The sequence below is a fragment of the Vigna umbellata genome, chromosome 5 (assembly GCF_029865625.1).
Source record: "Vigna umbellata cultivar VRB3 chromosome 5, Vumbellata_1.0, whole genome shotgun sequence".
Taxonomy (NCBI): domain Eukaryota; kingdom Viridiplantae; phylum Streptophyta; class Magnoliopsida; order Fabales; family Fabaceae; genus Vigna; species Vigna umbellata.
Window position 1 is genome coordinate 57,413,547 of NC_142169.1, and position 18,673 is coordinate 57,432,219.

At 34.8% G+C, this 18,673-nt stretch overlaps 3 protein-coding genes and 1 pseudogene across 4 annotated transcripts; 1 reads left to right on the forward strand and 3 right to left on the reverse strand.

Annotated features, from left to right (window-relative positions):
- Positions 1-26: 26 nt before the first annotated feature.
- On the reverse strand, positions 27-566 carry LOC124820202 (senescence associated gene 20 pseudogene; annotated as a pseudogene).
- A 4,790-nt stretch (positions 567-5,356) lies between these two features.
- LOC124820209 (uncharacterized) lies at positions 5,357-8,721 on the reverse strand. Its single transcript, XM_047291860.2, has 7 exons — positions 8,636-8,721; positions 8,196-8,348; positions 7,074-7,410; positions 6,908-6,992; positions 6,677-6,763; positions 5,695-5,925; positions 5,357-5,439 (listed from the first exon to the last, which is right to left on the reverse strand). The coding sequence occupies exons 2-7, from the start codon at positions 8,342-8,344 to the stop codon at positions 5,357-5,359; spliced, it is 972 nt and encodes a 323-aa protein (XP_047147816.1). The 5' UTR covers positions 8,345-8,348; positions 8,636-8,721.
- A 767-nt stretch (positions 8,722-9,488) lies between these two features.
- LOC124820206 (mitochondrial 28S ribosomal protein S29-like protein) lies at positions 9,489-14,076 on the forward strand. Of its 2 annotated transcripts, XM_047291857.2 has the most exons (7): positions 9,490-9,907; positions 10,035-10,201; positions 11,063-11,274; positions 12,445-12,699; positions 12,817-12,903; positions 13,172-13,344; positions 13,730-14,076. In XM_047291857.2, exons 1-7 carry the CDS (start codon positions 9,594-9,596, stop codon positions 13,839-13,841), a joined length of 1,320 nt encoding a protein of 439 aa, XP_047147813.1. In that variant the 5' UTR covers positions 9,490-9,593; the 3' UTR covers positions 13,842-14,076. The 2 variants fall into 2 exon arrangements, with proteins under 2 accessions (XP_047147814.1, XP_047147813.1); XM_047291858.2 differs by lacking the exon at positions 12,817-12,903 and having other exon boundaries at positions 9,489-9,907.
- A 331-nt stretch (positions 14,077-14,407) lies between these two features.
- On the reverse strand, positions 14,408-15,913 carry LOC124820212 (tetrahydroanabasine acetyltransferase-like). The gene has a single exon (XM_047291864.2). It carries the CDS (start codon positions 15,876-15,878, stop codon positions 14,514-14,516), a length of 1,365 nt encoding a protein of 454 aa, XP_047147820.2. The 5' UTR covers positions 15,879-15,913; the 3' UTR covers positions 14,408-14,513.
- Between the last annotated feature and the right edge of the window lie 2,760 nt (positions 15,914-18,673).

The window sequence follows — 18,673 nt, forward strand, 5'->3', positions numbered from 1 at the left end:
TAAAAAAGTGATTTTAAGAATGGTGTGCGCTAGATTGCTAGAATAAGCCCAGGCACAGATTCATCACAGAGCTGACTTTGCCAAATGCATTGACACGTGGAGGCATTTGGAAGCACCTGTGATAAGCGAGTCACGGTGACAGAAGTGTTGACGTATTCTTTCACCTGGGTTATGACCCCATCGACGGTGACAGTCCACGCGTGGACCCACCACAGCAACTGGGCCTCATCGAACCCTTCTGCGACTACCACAGGCCCAAACCCAACAACATTTTCAGGAACCGGTGCCTTTGAGGAGGGTGATGAGCCCGTGAGCCAGGGAACCAAGTGCTGCCGATGGGATACTGGGCCGTGGAACCACCACTCCAAGTCTCGGGCCACAAGCCCATCCAGCGTCTGGGTTTGTTTTGAGGTTAGGGCCTGGTATAACTCCCTCACCACCCTCGTGTTGCGCTCCACGTATTCTTCTTTGCATTCTTCTGATTGTGATTTTGCCAGCTCCAAAATGCTAATTAATTCGAAATTATGGATTAAATTCCCTATAACCTCACTATAATTGAATGCTAGATTAACAATGGATTAATGGATGAAGATGAATGTGAGAGAGGGATTCTCTTATATAGTGGTAGAGATGAGATAAAGTAATTTTGAAGTGTTAGGTATAGAGTCATCGTATCCCTTTTTTTTTCTTTTTCCAATTCTACTTTTATGTGCACACTATTCCACTACTAAAGTTCTTTATATTGTTATCATTCTTTAAATTATACGTCATAAATAATTTTCATATTTTACAATTAAAAATGCTCGTGATAGATAATATAAACATATAAATATCCAAAAACACCAACCCGAATTTTTATTTTACTCTTATAACTATAAGTTAAAGAAATACTTTGTTAAAAAGTTGACATAGATAATATAAACAAATAAATAATGTGAAGAAATATCCATTTATTATGTTATCTTAAAACATAACGTAGCTAAGGTCGGTGAATATTGAAGTATAAGCACGTAAAATGGCGATGACGTGTGAAACACCAGCCGTGTTAGGAATAATGGGATTTGGTTTTGCATTCAAATTTGTTTTGATTGGGAAATCACATTCCCACGTCACAAAAATTGGACATACTCTTAATTTAATAAGAAATTGAATATATAGATATCCAGGTTAAAATCCACTGCTACTGTATTAGTAAATTCACGCGTTTTGAAAAATATTATTTTCGAAGTTTATAAATATAAGATTTGCAAGAAGAAAAATAAATAGGATAACTTTGTCGAAAAGCAACACAAAATTGAAGATGAATAGCGTATGTATTTTTCCTATGTTAATCAAAGAAAGAAACGTCAAATAATAATTAAGTTAATGTCTGAGAAATAACAATATATGTGAAAAATGTAAGATGAGCTAAAAGTTAATAAAATGAATAATAAATAATAATAATTATATATATATATATATTATTTTATTATTTTTGAGTTAAAAATAGTATTATATATTTTTTATTTAAGTTTGATTAGAACTCGTCAAAATGTCATCAATGTTTCTCCTCAACAAAACCTAACAAAAATATATAATAATTGGTAAAAAATGTTTTAACTTTTCTTATTTTTTTAATAATTAAATGTAAAAAGTTATAACAAGAAACGTCCCTTTAAAAAACACATTGGGGTCATTTGATGATAATTTCAGTCTAAAATTAGAACATGTTCAACGGTTGATCATGATCTTGACCTTCCACTTCAAGGCTCAAACGTCTCTTCATCAACACCAAAGGTCCCTTTCAGGACACGTTAGGTTATATTTTCAAATGTTTAACTTTCAAACACGATTACACAGATATGGAAAAAAATATAATTAATGCTGTGAGGATTTATGGGAGATGATGTGGGGAGAGTGATTCAATGAATTTGAGGATAAATTTTTTGTTATTTGTTTCACTGGATTTGGAGGTAATTGAGAGTGGATTTGAAGGTAAAGTTTATAAAAATTAGTGTAGAATTTGATCGATGTGATAGATAAAAAAATAATTTAATTGATAAAAATTGAAGATTACCAAAATACCCTTAGTAATAAAAATATTATATAAAATAATAATATTATTATTATTAGCAGAAGAAGAAAAATATAAAAATTATAAACTAAAGCAAGGGTAAATATGAAAATTGGCTTAAATCCTCTTATTCCTGCGAAGATTCAAAATCAGATGCATTCCACAATCTCTTCCTTTTTCATTTGTGCTAATTCTTGAAAACGAACATAACAACTTCTTACTTTTTATCTGCGCGAATTCAGGTGATCAGAATTTTTCTTTCAAGCGAACATGCTGTAATCCATGAATGAAACATTATTGTATAGTATTAACCGTACGATGCCAACAACATGTTATGTTATTATTTTTCATCAAATGATGATAATCTTTACTGTAGTGTGTTCTCTGAAATCAATACAATTTCATAACTTTGCCCCAAATATGATACAATTTATTCCATTCAATAAGACATAAATTGTTTAAAGTTTATTTCAAAATCTGAATAATTAGTTAATGTCTGAACAGAAGATTATATATAGTTAAGTCTGTCACTTGCCGATGACAAGTAACAAAGAAGAAAAACTTAAGGCACATTCTCATTTTTAGGAAGAATGATTCATAAGCTTGAAAAATAAAAGGCAACAAATTAGTTATTAAATTGTAATTTTATATACTCTTACATTATTTAGTATTTTTAAAATTTTTAAATTTTGTTTCAATATTCTTTTATAAAATCATAAACTAAGTGTTCTAAGTCAAGTGACATCATTAGAATCAATCATTATACATTTTGAGATATTGTTTGTTAATAACATCTTTGAGAGTTTCAATTAGTTGAAATGAGATTTTTTTGTTGTTGAGGAGAAAAATGAGTAAATGAAATTATGATTTTTATGAATACCATGAGTATAAGGTATGTATTTCTTAGAAAATATGGATTATATTTATAGGATTAACATGAATAGTGAATATATGTTTTTAATTTTATCTCAACTATATAGTAAAAATAACTAATAATAACAAAATGATATATCATCATAAATAATAACTATAATATCAAACATTCAAGATTTACTTATGGTGCGTGAATTATTCCAATAGACATAAATTTAGACTGATAAGAATTAAAAAATTTAATAAATCTTGTTAACAACAATTGAGCCAACTAAAAATACTATGATAATAAAAGAAAAAGATTATTGCTCAAGGAATATACACTGAAGTTATATTAATTCATAAAGTGGGGAATGATAATAACTCAAGGATTACAATTTAAAAATACGTTGAATCAATAGTAATCACTAGTAAAAAAAGAGGATTTAAAATATTAGGAGCAACCAAAGCTTATCAGAATGTGGTGACATTTTTGTAGTTTAGTCGAACTTTTCTACCTCGGTTCAAGGAGAATCGAGGCATATACATCATATGATCTCGGTTAAATATTCAACTGATGCATAATATCCTGCAAAATTTCTGCTGATTTAACTTTTGGCCTGACAACTTTTTTAATCTTGATCTACTACCTCGATTCACTCGAGACCCGAGACATATACACATCATATGACCTCGGTTAATATTCTAACCGAGGCCTAACACCCTAAAAAAGCGTTTTGAATTCCATGCCTAACACTAGAGTTCTCGTTTCTTCATGGACCAACCCATGGGTCGCGTCACCAGGCAGAATTCCTCTCCTTCTCGCACATCTAACCCTAAAAAAGCTCACGAAAATACTTTCTCTCTTTATCCTCATCCCGTACAAGCCAGGGAGAATTCCTCTCCTTCTTCCATTTCTCTTCACTATAGACGACCACGTTGAAGCAAGGATGATCTGCATCTTGAGCGGAGACAACGACCTCACAACGACGGTGTGGAGATGGTGCGACAAGCGGTGTTCGTGGTGGCTCGCAGCGGCGCTCGTGGCGGCTCGTGGCGGCTCGTGGCGGTGCGATTGGTCATTCTTCTTCTTCCCTCTTCTCTTTCTGGTTCTATTCTGGTTGTAGGGAAGAGGACGCGAAATCGACAGAGTAGGCGTCTCAGTGGCGGAGGCGAGGAGAGCACGACGAAAGTGTGTCGGAGGAGCGGCGGGACACGACGATTGAGAAAGTTAGGGTTTTTAGTGTGGGGAATTTCTTTTTGGGGATCCGGTGAGGGTTGTTGATGGTTGCGCTAGTGGAGTAGCCATGGGGGTTTCGGTGGCTAGCAGCGGAGTCCTTCGTAGGCTACGTGGGCTGGATTGGCAGAGGCGCATGGTGGTTGTGAAGCGTTGGAGAAGAAGACTTTGCGTGGTGGCCTGTGGTGGTTCGGTAAAGGTGACACGGTTGTTGGGTGGTGGTCCGATTTGAGAATGGAGTGTTGAAGATTTGTGGGCGCCTTGTTATCAAGCTTCTCCAGAGTGCCGATGCCAATGATATGTGCCCAAAATACAATCTGGTGTGTTCATTTGAAAAGGTTTGACATTTCTGTTTAATCTCAAAATAAAATCTGTCTGACTGGGATTCTAAAGAGACACTTCAACTTTTTGACAACGCAAAGGAGAAGATGAAAGCGTTTTGAAAGATCCCAAGTTAAATACAAATTAGGAATGAGTGGTTGGAAGGAAAACCAGGATGTTGCAATTGAACGCTTTAAGCTAGCAGGAGCTTCTAAGGCAGATATTTCAATGGTTCTAAAGAATTATTCCTCAAATGGAGATGCTAAAGATGGAGATGATAAAAAGGTTGAGAAAACACGGCAGAATAAGACCATTAAACCAGAGATCAGTAAGGCTAATCAAGTATGAGATGGTTTGGATTCGAAATCTCTTATGCGACTGTTATTCAGTTCAGCGTTAAATGAAGACCCTGGACAAATAATATCTTTGTTGCTTGGAGTTTAGAAGAGATATCTTATTTTTTTAAACCAGATACTAAGAAATAGAAAGCGAAAATGCAAAAATTAAAAATAAAAAACACTCTACTGCCTCGGTTCAAGTTCCAACCGAGGCAGTAGAGTTTGAGATACTACCTCGGTTCAAAAGGAACCGAGGCGAAAACATGTCCCTTTTTGACTCGGTTTTTAACCGAGACAAAAAGTCTATCCCTTTTTGCTTTGCTTGTATATGCCTCGATTCATGAACCGTTGTGTATGGACGAAAATAACTGCTGTGATTTCCCGTGACTGCACTAGTGAATATCTGATTTAATGCAAGAAAATTCTACGCGTTCACAAGTTATAGCAACTATTTGGAATTGTTTAAATCAGAATGAGAAGTAAATACTACAACATTTCTTAATAAGTCACTCTTATTTGAAATAGAAAAACAATTTGTAACGAACATAAACAACTTTATAGGTTCAAGTTCAAGTGAAGAACTTTGTCAGCACAAACAGCTACAATAACTGGACCAACCAAATCACCGATAGCACAACCTGAAAAAAAAAACAAGGAAAATCAAAATTACAAAGCCATAAATGAAAAAGAAAGGATAAACTTTTCTTAAGTTAGTGACAATTTTTTCACCACATTTTGTATGATATTAGTTAAAATTCATGTAAGTTATACTCATTAAAAACTGTTATAATCTTGGAAAAGATATTGTTAATTAAATAAAGTCTTCCTAACATTTATGTAAAAGTAAATAGTGACTATGAAAGAATATTTGGATGAAAATTTCATATTCTTACCAACCCATTGGCCAACTGAAGGACGAATAAGGGAAGCACCAATCCCTGCCCCAATTGAGGCAAAAATTAGAGATGCATTGCACCTAACTGTAGCTAGGAAAACCTTTTGTCTAAGAACCCTAATTCTCACATTATTGCTCAAATTTTCATTCTTTGACTTTGACTTAAAGAACTGAAATAATCCGATGCCTACTTGGACAACCCATGATGCTGAAACTCCAAGCATATACCCTATGCACAAATATCAGCATAATATAGATTAAGTCCACAACTCCATTCAATCTTAAAAGAATATAAAATTTATTAAAATTAAATATGTTTTTCATCCTCAAATTAATATACAAAATTGCATATTATTTTTAAATTAAATTTTAAGGTATTTAGTTTTTGTTTCGTATAAAAGTTATGAAAAATATCCTTTCTAACAAAATAACTTGTAAAAGTTATATTATGGGTTTAACTGATTTTCTGTTTATCATATGAAAAAAAGTTGTTGAAAAAATTATTTTCATGACTTACATTTAAGGATTATAACTTAGACATAAATTTATAATTCATGTTTCAAACTTTAATCTTAAACTTTAAAAATAAATAAATACCTATTTTTTTAATTTAATGCTTTTTTATTTTATGTGTAGATGTTTTAAATTGATATTTGAATTGAAATATGTCAAAATGATATAAATAGTTTAAATATCAACTTAAAACACTATTTAATACATAAAAGAAAATTAAGGTTGTTAAATTATAATAATTATATTTATTTAATTTTAATGTTTAAGATTAAAAATATATTAAAATTTATAAAATAAACGAATTCTAATATCACATATAAGTTTATTAATTAAAAATATATTTAATCTTAAGTATAAAAATTAAATATTTCATAATTTAATTTAAAAAGAAAATACACATTGTTATAATAATTTGAAGATGAAAAGCATATTTAACTTCAACCTAATTATTAATTGATTTGACTTACCTCTGAAAGTTGTTTTGCTCACAGAGCAGATGTAAACTAAAGTAGGCATTTTCCTTCCAGCCTTGCGAGCAGCTGACTGGGGAACATCTGTTCAAGAGATCACATGAATTCAACAAGCATAATATTTTAAAAAAAATCAGTATCAAACAATCATAATATGTATTTTTTTACTATGTTTATTCTATTTATCATGTTTTCTAAGGAATATAGGAAGAAGCAAAAATGATGCACCTTTAAGTAGTTTCCACGCCATTCTTCTTGAAACATAATGTACAGTCACTCTTTCTAAAATGCGTCTGGTTGTCACCACAGTGACCTATGACAAAATCCAAAACAAATAAACTTATTAGCTAATTTTCAAACACGGTCTTTTTGAAGTTTGAATCAATAAGTTCACCTCACGAATGATTTGAAACAGTGACTTTTTGAATGGAACACTCAAATTGCCATCATGGTCATGTTTGTCCCGTAGAAACTCAACATCATCTTGTTCCATCTTTGCATGATGCTCCATGAGAGGCAAATAGAACATCAGAAATGATCTCAATGTAATGATTGAAAATGATTTCCATTCCAAAGCAGAAAACAAAGGTTTGAGCTCAATTTTGTAGTTCTTGGTATTGTATTTTAGAGAATCATGGTAGAAATATTTTCCTCCCAAGTTTCCCATATTAGGAATGTGATCTTCAGAAATCATTGCTCCAGCATCACAATGAGCAACTGTTGGCCTGAAACTGAAGTTTTGTACCTATAATGTCAGTGTAAACTCATTGTTTACCAAAGATAGATGTAAACATGATAGAGGTGAACTTAAAAAAGACAATGTCAAAATTCTTTTTATTTGGAAATTTAAATACATTGAGATAATATCATTCACACTTTTATATATATATATATATATATATATATATATATATATATATATATATATATATATATATATATATATATATATTTAAAGTATTGTAGTTTAAAATTTTGTTACAATTTTATTTTTAAAAGTAAAATTAAAGAAGAAATATGTGTTTAAACTTATTTTGATTTTGATTCTTAAATGAATGGTAAATCAGAAGAATTTTTATCGCACAAATAATGTCAATAATTGATAGAGAGATAACAAATCTCTTTTTTTTAAAACAATAATACAATGACATACTTTATGCATTCATTTCACATAGAGTATAAGAATAAAATGATCATAAAAGTATAAATTTTTGTATTTTTTTAAGAAAAAAAAATAAAAATAATATCAAATGAATGTAAAAAATTTAAATGTGTCAAATAATATATGTATGTTTCCTTCCTTATGTGTATAATCCCTTTTTGTTTCCTCTTTTATACTTATTTTACTCTCTTCAATGACAATTAAAGATCTTCTTTTCAGCATTATGTGAAACATTATCGATAATAAATTTACCTTAAGAAGATATCATAATAAAGTTTCTCACATCTATGAAAAACAACAATCAACATGGTGATATTAAACTAGATTGATATTTTAAATGGTGAAAGATCATACCCAAAGAAGTCCTTTGAGGGAAAAGATGTGGCCGCAGCAAAAGATGCAACAGTAGCAGATGCAGAAAATAAGGAAGATTGGTAGGTCCGTTCCGTGTTAAAGCTCTGGTTTTTCTTCCATAGATCTAACAGTAATGTTAGTCCCGCCATGGTCCTTACAAGTTACAACATTAATCAATAAGTGACAACATGGGTATCCTCAACAATCCATTCATAAGATCACAACATTATATTTAACAAAAAATCGACAAAATGGTTGGCAATCATAACTATTGAAATTTCAAATTGTAATTTGATTCGGTTTTCAGGAATAAACTGATTTGGGTTTCTCATGCATGGCAACGATCTCCACAAATTTTAGAATTACATATGTTTTGTTGAACTCATATTCATAACTAAAGGAGTGCATCTTGTAAACAAAATCATGCAACATCAGCATACCTTGACGTGAGCTTGAGACACAAATGGAGTCACCAATGTCAAAAATCAAAGTGGGAGAAACTAGCCAAGTGAAAGGTGGATCTAGTAAAAGTTTATGGAGTTAAAAGAGAGAGAAGTGATAACAGTTATCAAATATGTTTGGAATGTTCGAGATGCTATTTGTGGTAATTCAGATATGTGATTTGTCTTTTTCCAACACCCACAAGGTCCTTATATTTCATTAATTTTATGGTTAGTTTTTTTTTAAACAAAGTTTAAAGTTATAGAAATTTTCAAGAAAAATACCATTCAGAAAAATTTCAAGGTCTCACAATTATAAATATGCACTTCATTCATCATTTATATTAATTTTTTTAAATAAGAATTAGAATTTGCTTTTTTAAACTATATTAATATTTTAAGTGATTTTTTAATACACATATTAGTGAGATCAAACTCTACATTTAAAGAAAACTACAACAGACTTCCCTATATTCAGAAGTTTTTTTTAAGTAAAAAATATTATCATATTATGTAATTCGAAGACACTCCCAAGTTTCAGAATCTAGAAATTATTTTATGAAAAAAATCAAAAGTAAAAAATAATTCAAAAATATTTTTTATGCAAAAATAAATAAATTTTATTATGCAATTTGAAATACACTTTTTACTTCTAGATCCAACATAAAAAATTTTCAAATTACAAAGTCTGAAAAACATTTTAAACCAAAAGGTCAAAAGAAAGTATGGGAGTCCAAAAAGAAATCCGAGCCCAGTGACCAAAAGCATATATGAACTAACTTCTCTGGTCCATGAATGAAGAGAAAAAAAAAAAGATGGCAAAAATACCATAGTACCCCAAATTTTCATTCATTCTTCTTCCTACCTCAGTTCTCTTGTTTCCCAAAACCCAAAAGAAAAACCTCACATCACTGCACTTTTCTGTGAATCACTTCTAGAAAACAAAACAGCAAAGGAAATGTTACGGTCCCTTACGAGAGCTGCAGAGACCCATCATTCATGGCATCTCAAGCTCGTTCCTTTCTCATCTCTCAGCCACACTTCTAGGCCCCCAAAGCCCTCAACACATTTCAAACCCGATCCCAAAAAATCTACTGCCACCCCCGCCGTCGCCGCCGCACTCTACGATGAACAAGAACGTATTCGGCAGCTCGCCGCTGATGACAAAAACCCTTCACTTGACGTGGGGCGTAATGGCCGTCCTCTCTTCACCTCGGCACCTTCCCTCTCTCACCTCTCCCGCAACGACGTCTGCACCTACTTCAAACTCACGTACTATTTCCCTCCAACCTAGTTTTTCATCGTGGCATTTTGTCGAACACTTTTTGTGCGTCTTTGAGTCTCACGTTTTTTTTTTCTTTTCTGGATTCTGCGATCCTGAGTCGGTTTTGTTTTTCAGGAAGGATACCCTGAACGCGGTTTTGCCCGAGGGATTGCCAGTGGGTATGGTGAACGAGTTTCAGGACTCGATGCGTAAGGCTTTACTTGTTCGCCAGAGCTTCTTGGATCTCCGTGATAACTTCAGGCGCGTGGTGGATCCACCAATGTGGTCCTCTAATGGTAAAGGTGCGGTCTTTGTTGTTTTTATAGCCCCAGATGTTTGATCCTGCTGGATTCTTTTTTAATGCATTATTAGGCTCAAATCCTTATGTTTCAATTTTCATTATCAAGTAAGCTTAAGAAGATAAAATTTGGTTGTCCCGACTTGAACTTGAAGCAATAGAATCTACTGCAACATTAGTAAGCACTATAATTTTCTCATAAATTGTATGACCGCACACACTCATTATCTATTATGCTGTGTTAACTTACTTGGTAGCTGCAGTTTTCTATGATGCTAGCTTGATAGCATCAATGTGCTAGGTTGCTGGAAAAAAGTAGGCCGGCTCAAGAGCCTATCCCTTTTTTGGTTTTTATCCTGCTAGCAAAACCAGGCTCCTGTAATCCAATAAATGATGCTTCTAGTCCTTATTGTTCTATTGTCCAATCAATGATGCTTTAGTCCTTGTCATGATCAAATCCAATATCATATGGGCACTCAACGCTCATCTAATTCAAGAAATAATATAAAGAAAATAATTTCAAATAAAATGTTAAGTTCAGTCATGAAAGATCAGGCAAATATTTTTTTTACTAGTATTTTAATCATTGAAATCATTTAATTTTATGTATCCTTTTAGTTAATAAGATAAAAGCACTTTTATAATTTCATTCAAACACCTCTTATCATTTTGGATATGAACTTGAGTCTGTATCTTCTAAACACTATATTTACTTACCTTAAAGGAGCTTTTCACAGTAAAAGTTTTGGATAATTTTTTCTAAATAATATTATCTAAACACACCCACTATCAAGTATGGTGAGTTTGCTATTATTTGTAATAATATTATTTTTTTTACTGCCTGAAAATTAAACATTTTTTACAGGAGTTAAAGTTAGGAAGCAAGTGGTGTTAGATGGTCCTGTTAGCTGTGGGAAGAGCATTGCTCTTGCAATGCTTGTTCAGTGGGCTCGAGAAGAAGGTTGGCTAGTTTTATATGTTCCTAAAGGCAAGGACTGGACCCATGGAGGATTTTTCTACAAGCACCCACAAACTGGTTTATGGGACACACCTGTCCAGGCTGAGAATGTCCTCAAGGCAAGACTGAATTTTAGCGTCTTTAGTTTAATTGTGTTTGCTCTTTTAACTCGGGGTAAGATATGCTAAAGCCATTTTCTGTGACCTGGCCATTCTTTAGAATGTTACAGAAGGGAAAATGATGAAACAAGGTGTTTCTTGATGACATCTTTGGCAGCAATAAGTGAATTTATTAACGGCTGCATAGTTGCCGAGGATGGTATGGTTGTGAGATGTCTGTGTTAGTATGAATCAAGTGGTTTCCTACTCCTGGGTGGATTGGAAATCTATACAACTATTTGCATTCACATAGTTCACCTGGCAGTTTATCTATAATTATCAGTATTATGTTGCAAATTTTTAGATGAATATTTATATGTCAAAAGGTGGTTTTTGGTACCCAAACTGTCAAATTGATGAGTTTAGTCTTTCAACTATAAAAAATATTTGATTTTAGTCCCATTTCCAACTTTTTAGGGGTGAAGAACCACTACGCAATGTTAAATTAAAACATGAAAAATAGACTAAATTCACATATTTTGGAAGTTGGAGGATTAAAATCCTCAATTTGAAATTACATGGACCAAAATTAAGTTTGAACTTAAGTATAGGGACTAAAATCACATTTTTTTTCTCTATCTATACCTAGCAACTTTTAGTGAATAAAGAAAGAATGAGTATGCCTTTCTGTCAATTTTATTAGTTTTTTAAACTGCATTCTTGCTCGGTCTTTATTGTCCTGAATCCTTTTGAGAGTGTAGTTGTTTTAACTCACCCTACGGTGTTGCAGTTATCTTTTTATAATATTGTATCGATGAACATGCAGTCTAGAGGGGAATATCCCCAGATTATCCTGTTATAATGTTGTGCACTATCTGTTGCCGACCATGTTATGTTACTTGTTATGAGGTGGCTTATTATAGTTCTCAACCCCTATACATATAGGTACCAAAACAGATGGATTTTTAATGAAATAAATTTTGAATCTGAAATTCCGAGGAACAAGGAAAATGTTTGTCCTTCTTTGTTTATTTTGATTTGGTTGCCTGGTTTTATTCTACATATTAATATTAATACAAACCCTTATTCTACATATTAATATTGATATAAACCTTACTGTTTTGTTTTTGGCTTCCTAGACTCATTACGCCGAGTTATTTTGACTGTTATGTATGGCTCATTTATTTCCAGGATTTTTTGAAGTACAATGAGTCCTACCTAAAGGAACTTCCATGCCAAATATTTGATCCAATCGTATTAGGTGAGGGTGCTGGTGTTGGATGGTTGAAAGATGCTGATTCCTTGGCAATTCCTGAAGGTACAAATTTATACGAGCTGGTGAAGACTGGTATTGAGCAGACACATGCAGCTGTTGGAGTGGTAGTTCGTTTGAGGAAAGAGTTATCACTTGTTAAAGACAGGCCTGTTCTTATTGCAGTAGATCAAGTGAGAAACAAATTCCTTGATGCTAAATGATTCCCATTCTTTGAAATTAATTGTTTTCAAAATTGGGTTATGTTATATTTTGATTGTCTGTCTTCTTTTGTGGTTGCCTGTATCCAGTATAATAACTGGTTTACATTCAGTGAATATGAGGAGCCAGTCACTATCCGGTCTTGCCGGCCAATACATGCTAGAGAACTTACAATGGTTGGTAGATTGCTTTGTTTTAGTTTAAAACATACTTTACAATATATTGCATTACGGATTATATTTCTGCTTCTAGAAATGTGCTAGTTTCATGCATTTTTATTGGGTTGCTGTAAGCTTACTTCTTTGAAAGTGTTGGTCATGTTTTTGGTATGGGATGGGAAAGAGACCTCAATTTCTGGCATCTCTGTTTGTCTTCCCTAATTTACTCGTGTCAACAATTAGGCTTTTGCGCCAATATTTAGATACCTCCTTCTTACTATTGCAGGTGAAGGCTTTTAGATCAATGATGCATGATGATATGATGGTAGGTGCTTTTTCTCATTCAACAGCAGTAGGAAAACTTAGAAAAGAGTTACCAGATGTTCCAGCAGATGCTCGTGTTATGTTTCCTCGATACAGTTTGGATGAGGCCGAGACTGTGTGCCATTATTATTTAAGGTATGCTTACACAGTCGTAGTGTCTAGTTTCATCTGTTAATAAAACAATAATTTGTTTTATGGTAAATTTTCCCTTCAATAAACTTTGTCAAGTTTTTCTATTTGAAATGTATCATTGTTTAGGCAATATCCCATACATATCTAAGACATCAATAATATCGTCAAAATAAGGAGATACATTCTAAATTTTTCATTTGTCCTTCAGCAAGTGACTCTTAATGACCTTTATGCTCTTGGATCTATCATTTGTTGGTTATTGTTGCAGCAATAGCCTCCCTAGTATATATCCAACCTTTACCATGTTTTGGATGTTACTAATGCAAACAAATTCCTTAGCTTGAAAATTTGTTTCAGTTTGTTGAAGTTGTGTCATTATTTTTGACAGGCAAAGGCTAATTCGTCGCGAAGCTTTCTCAGAAGAAAACTGGAAGAAAATTTACTTCCTGTCCAATGGAAATGGAACTGAGATTAGGGGGTTGGTTCCTTTCATGCGATGACAGATAACAGACGCATTATTTTTCACCATTGAGATGTGTTCTGATTGTGATTTTTAATAATATCTATATCTCATTTGCTTCACCGTAGGATACAGATGGATTGCTGTTGGCATGGTCCATTTCAACCCTTTTGATTAGCATTAACAATCTTCTCAAAGGCGCTGTACTATTATGTATATTAACCACTTGCATCTTATAGTTTCAGAATCAAAAATAATTTTTTTGACTTTCGCTATCTTAAACGTTATTTACAAACTAATCACACCCAGAAGCACACGTATCCAACGTATTTTTCATTTCTCTCCTTGTTGTACAAGCACCATTAAACAAGTATATAGGAATTTGAACGGATCAAGATGAATTATTTTACACTTGAAATTATGTCATGTCTTTTGTAAAAATAATAAACACGCGTAAAACATTATTTAACATTTCAAAGAAGAAAAAAGTAGTGTTTCGTGTTGTGTAATTTTAAGATATTTATATAAAATGTAATTGAAAGACGAATATAAGATGTACTAGTTAAGGATTAAAGTATAAAATAGTTTGCATGTTGGACGGATCAGTTTACTTGAGAAAATATACTAAAATTTAGCATAATACAAGAACTAAGACTTGGAATTGGAAGATAAAAAGAAAAACATTAGTTTAAAAAGAACCAGTTTCTCATTGCTAGATGCTATTATCATCAGCTCTCGTAAGCTTCAGTGACTCCATCTCTTCCCTAAACTTGGGCATGGAAGCTTTGGGCAGGGAAACAAAGACCCTAACTCCTGCTTTCATTGAAGGATCCAAGTTACTAGGAGGCAAGAAAAGGCATAAGTCCACATACCCTAACATATTCCACGGAACTGGTATTATATTCACTGAAGCCTTCCATCCAAAGTTCACTTCTTCCAACAAACTCAGCTGTCTCCAATCTGTTAACACCACAGATGCACATGTTCCTTCAACCCTTACGTTTGTCTGTCTAATTGTCTCTAACATGTTTATTGTGTTTCTGATATACTCATTATTGGAAGGAAGCTTTTTGTTCTCTTTGATGAGCTTCACAATCTCTGAGAGTGGTCTTTCATCAAGTTCTTTCACTGTTTGCACCACATATGAACCCACAAAAGCATTCCCATAATACCCTTCAGGCAAGGGTGGATTCAACAGACGTCTCACCCCTACAGCTAAACACAACATAGTTTTCCCATCAGAGTTCAATTCCAAAGCTCTAGCCCTTGACCTCCAAACATAGGCACCAAGTGTTTCAACAGTTGTGAAGCTTTCCTTCACATCAACACTTTCCTTCATCAGTTCCATTTTGAGTCTTTGTATGCTCTTGGCGTTGAAGTTAAAGCATTCATGTGAAATCTCATTGGTTGGCCAAAATGGTGAAACTGCCCTTGAAGTCTCATCAATGGGAAATTGGAGTTGTTCCTTAAGAAGTGTCCCCATTAGTCTCTCCCTCTCCCACACAGGTTTCACCGAGGGCTCACTTTTTCCACATGCAAGTTCAGCCAAGGCTCTGAAGAATTGAGATGCACCAAACCCATCACAAACACTGTGTGACAACCCCATGCCAAGAGTGAAACCCCCACAGAGAAACTTGGTCACCATGAAAGCCAGGGCGTGGTTTTCACCTTCAGAAGGGTTATCATTATTAATGACCAATTTCTGTGCAGTTGGAACATCGATCCCTTCTAGATAATGAAGAGAAGAGAGTTCACAGTTAGCAGTTGCCTCCAAAAATGGAACTCCATCAGCATTGCAGTTGATTCCAAGTTTTCCATCATCAAATGTTACTATCTTCCCAGCAAGAGGATAATAGTAAACCAAAACCTTTGAGAGAGCTTCTTTTATCACCTGAGCAGGATCAAGTTGGCCATTTGGGGAATCAAGATTTGCTTTGTAAACATAAATGGTCTGACACAGAATGTTGAGAACAGGATCACTGTCAATGGTGGACAGAGGAAGAAGTTCAGATGGTGTGGGCTTGCAGGGTTTAACTATTACAACATCCTTCATATCAAGGACAAGGGGTGTCTTCATGTTTTCCAGGAATTTAGCGGATAAAAAACTGAGATGTGAGGATATAAGTACACGTATCAATATGTATATATAGGTAGAATTGCTTGTGTAACCCTCCTTTAGGTTTCATCCATCCATTGTGAGGTCGGAATCATTACACTCCCATCTCTAGAAGTGGGCTTGGTTGAAGAATTTGACAATGACACACATGAAATAGGAAGGTGACACCTTCATTAGGAGGGAATTGAGATTTGAAAACGTAACTAACAATTATACTACCAACTTTCGTGCTCTAGCAGAAATTTGTAACATTCTTGTTGGCTAAATAGACTAGTGAAGATTACAACAAAATAAATGAAATTAGATATCCCATTTGATTTTCTAACGTGTGTGACAAGGAACCGAACAGTAGCAAAAATACACACACTCAAAGAAATATGCATGTATCTGTATTTCTATTTCCTCTGTAATGTGTAGAAAAAATGAATATAGGTGTCTGTCTCTCCCCCAAGGAAGCCTCCCTTCCTCCACTGGCCAAGAGGTCCAGTCTCAATTCCCAAATAATATTCGATACCCTCTCTCTGTTGGAAGTCCCACATCGACTAGAGATAAGGCCAATTCACCTTACAAGCCGGTTTTGTGGGGTTGAGTTAGGCTTAAAACCCACTTTCTAATATGGTATCAGAGCCATGGTTAGTGCCTATCCTAGCGAGTTCTAAGTGGGCATTCTATTCTTCTATTCCACCCGCAATCGGGCCGCTATTGGACCACCCAATTTCTACTATCACGCACGAGATGTCTATACCTCGGCGTGAAGGGGGTGTGTTGGAAGTCCCACATCGACTAGAGATAAGGCCAATTCACCTTACAAGCCGGTTTTGTGGGGTTGAGTTAGGCTTAAAACCCACTTTCTAATACTCTCCTTAATCTGTTTGTTATTTATATTCCCTCTCTCTTCTAACCAACTAACCACCGTCTCCCACTACTTATTTCATCCCTTTTTTACCCCTTCTCACGTAAACCTTTAATTGCCTAACATTACCCTCCCCCTCATTATCAACCTTGTCCTCAAGGTTGAAGTTAGGAAACTGCTGTTTGATATAGTGCTCCTCCTCCCAAGTAGCACCTTCAATATCATTCTCCTGCCACTGTATGAGGACTTGGGGTATCTCCTTCCCCTGATTTTTCTGGTTCCTTCGCTGTAACACCTTCACTGGGGTATATCGTGGGTTGTCATCCTGCAATTCAGTTGGGAGGGTGCCTTCAACTGAATGTGTTCCAATAGCTAACTTCAACTGAGACACATGGAAAATAGGATGTATTTTTGCTGTTTCTGGTAGCTGTAGCTGAAAGGCGACTGGGCCTATTTGCTGCTCCACGCGGAAAGGACCATAATATCGTGCAGACAGCTTCGGATGGAGTCTTGTTGGCATAGATGTTTGCCTATGAGGTCTGATTTTTAAAAATACCCAATCCCCTACCTTGATTTTGGCCTCCACCCTCTTCTTATTGGCAAAGTGTGTCATTTGGGCTTGGGCCCTGGCCAGATGATATTTCAGTTGCTGTAAAGCCTCATCTCGTGTCTGCAAGTCTTGGGCTACTACTTCTACCATTGTTTCCCCAGGGATGAATCGTGTGAGTGTGGGGGGAAGTCTGCCATAAACAATTTCAAAGGGTGTGCACTTAGATGCCCCTTGATAACTGGTATTGTACCAATATTCTGCCCAAGGTAACACCAAACTCCAACTTTTAGGTTGTTCTGAGCTAAAACAGCGTAAGTATGTTTCGAGTACCCTGTTTAATACTTCCGTTTGTCCATCTGTCTCTGGATGGTAGGCAGTACTCATCTTAAGCTGTGTGCCTTGCAATTTAAATATCTCCTGCCAAAAGATGCTCAAAAATGTTGAGTCCCTGTCACTAAATATGGTCATAGGTATACCATGTAATCTAATCACCTCTTTCACAAATACTGCAGCTATAGACCTTGCTGTATACGGATGCTTAATGGGGATAAAATGCCCATATTTGCTGAGTCTGTCCACCACCACAAGTATAGTGTCAAATCCTTGCGATTTAGGTAATTTTACCACAAAATCTATACTGATGTCCTCCCATACTGCTTTAGGAATGGGTAAAGGTTGCAAGAGGCCTTTGGGTGAGGATGCCAAGTACTTATGCTGTTGGCATACTAGGCAGCCAGCCACATAGTCGGTGATTGTTTTCTTCATTCCTGTCCAATACAGGGATTGTGCCACCCTTCTATATGTTCTATAGACTCCTGAATGCCCTCCTGTGACCGTGTTGTGGAACTCTGTTAATAATTTTGGTATCCAGGAAGATTGTGCTGACAGAACCAACCGCCCCTTGTAATGTAATCTCCCATGTTCCAGGGTATACGCCGGATGTGAATTCGGATCTGCCCTTATATCTTCCATCACTTTCTTTAGAGTTGCATCCTTCTCAACCTCTTCCATAATTTCCTAGAAATTGGACCAATAGGGCCTAGATATCATGTGCAGTACTTTTTCTCCCTCCTCCAATTCCTCCCCTTTTCTTGAGAGCCCATCTGCCACCTTATTGGATGCCCCAGTCCTATAAACAATATCAAATTCATACCCCAGTAATTTAGCCAACCAATTCTGCTGATTTTGAGTAGTAATACCTTGATGCGTTCTAAAGGCTGTCTTAGGAATATCTTCATTTTTCATCCTGATCTGATGATATCCAGCCCTTAAATCAACCTTAGAAAAATACCTTGCCCCTTGAAGCTCATCCAGCAGTTCTTCTATAACTGGTATTGGGTATTTATCCGCCAC

Excerpts from the sequence above, each read along its gene's own strand:
- LOC124820209 (XM_047291860.2), bottom strand. The coding sequence starts at position 8,344 with ATGGCGGGACTAACATTACTGTTAGATCTATGGAAGAAAAACCAGAGC. Across the intron at positions 6,993-7,073 it reads TGTTTCAAATCATTCGTGAG|GTCACTGTGGTGACAACCAG; the intron begins GTGAACTTATTG and ends ATTTTGTCATAG. Across the intron at positions 5,440-5,694 it reads TTCAGTTGGCCAATGGGTTG|GTTGTGCTATCGGTGATTTG; the intron begins GTAAGAATATGA and ends TTTTTTTTTCAG.
- LOC124820212 (XM_047291864.2), bottom strand. The coding sequence starts at position 15,878 with ATGAAGACACCCCTTGTCCTTGATATGAAGGATGTTGTAATAGTTAAA.
- LOC124820206 (XM_047291857.2), top strand. The coding sequence starts at position 9,594 with ATGTTACGGTCCCTTACGAGAGCTGCAGAGACCCATCATTCATGGCAT. Across the intron at positions 9,908-10,034 it reads TGCACCTACTTCAAACTCAC|GAAGGATACCCTGAACGCGG; the intron begins GTACTATTTCCC and ends TTTGTTTTTCAG. Across the intron at positions 11,275-12,444 it reads AGGCTGAGAATGTCCTCAAG|GATTTTTTGAAGTACAATGA; the intron begins GCAAGACTGAAT and ends ATTTATTTCCAG.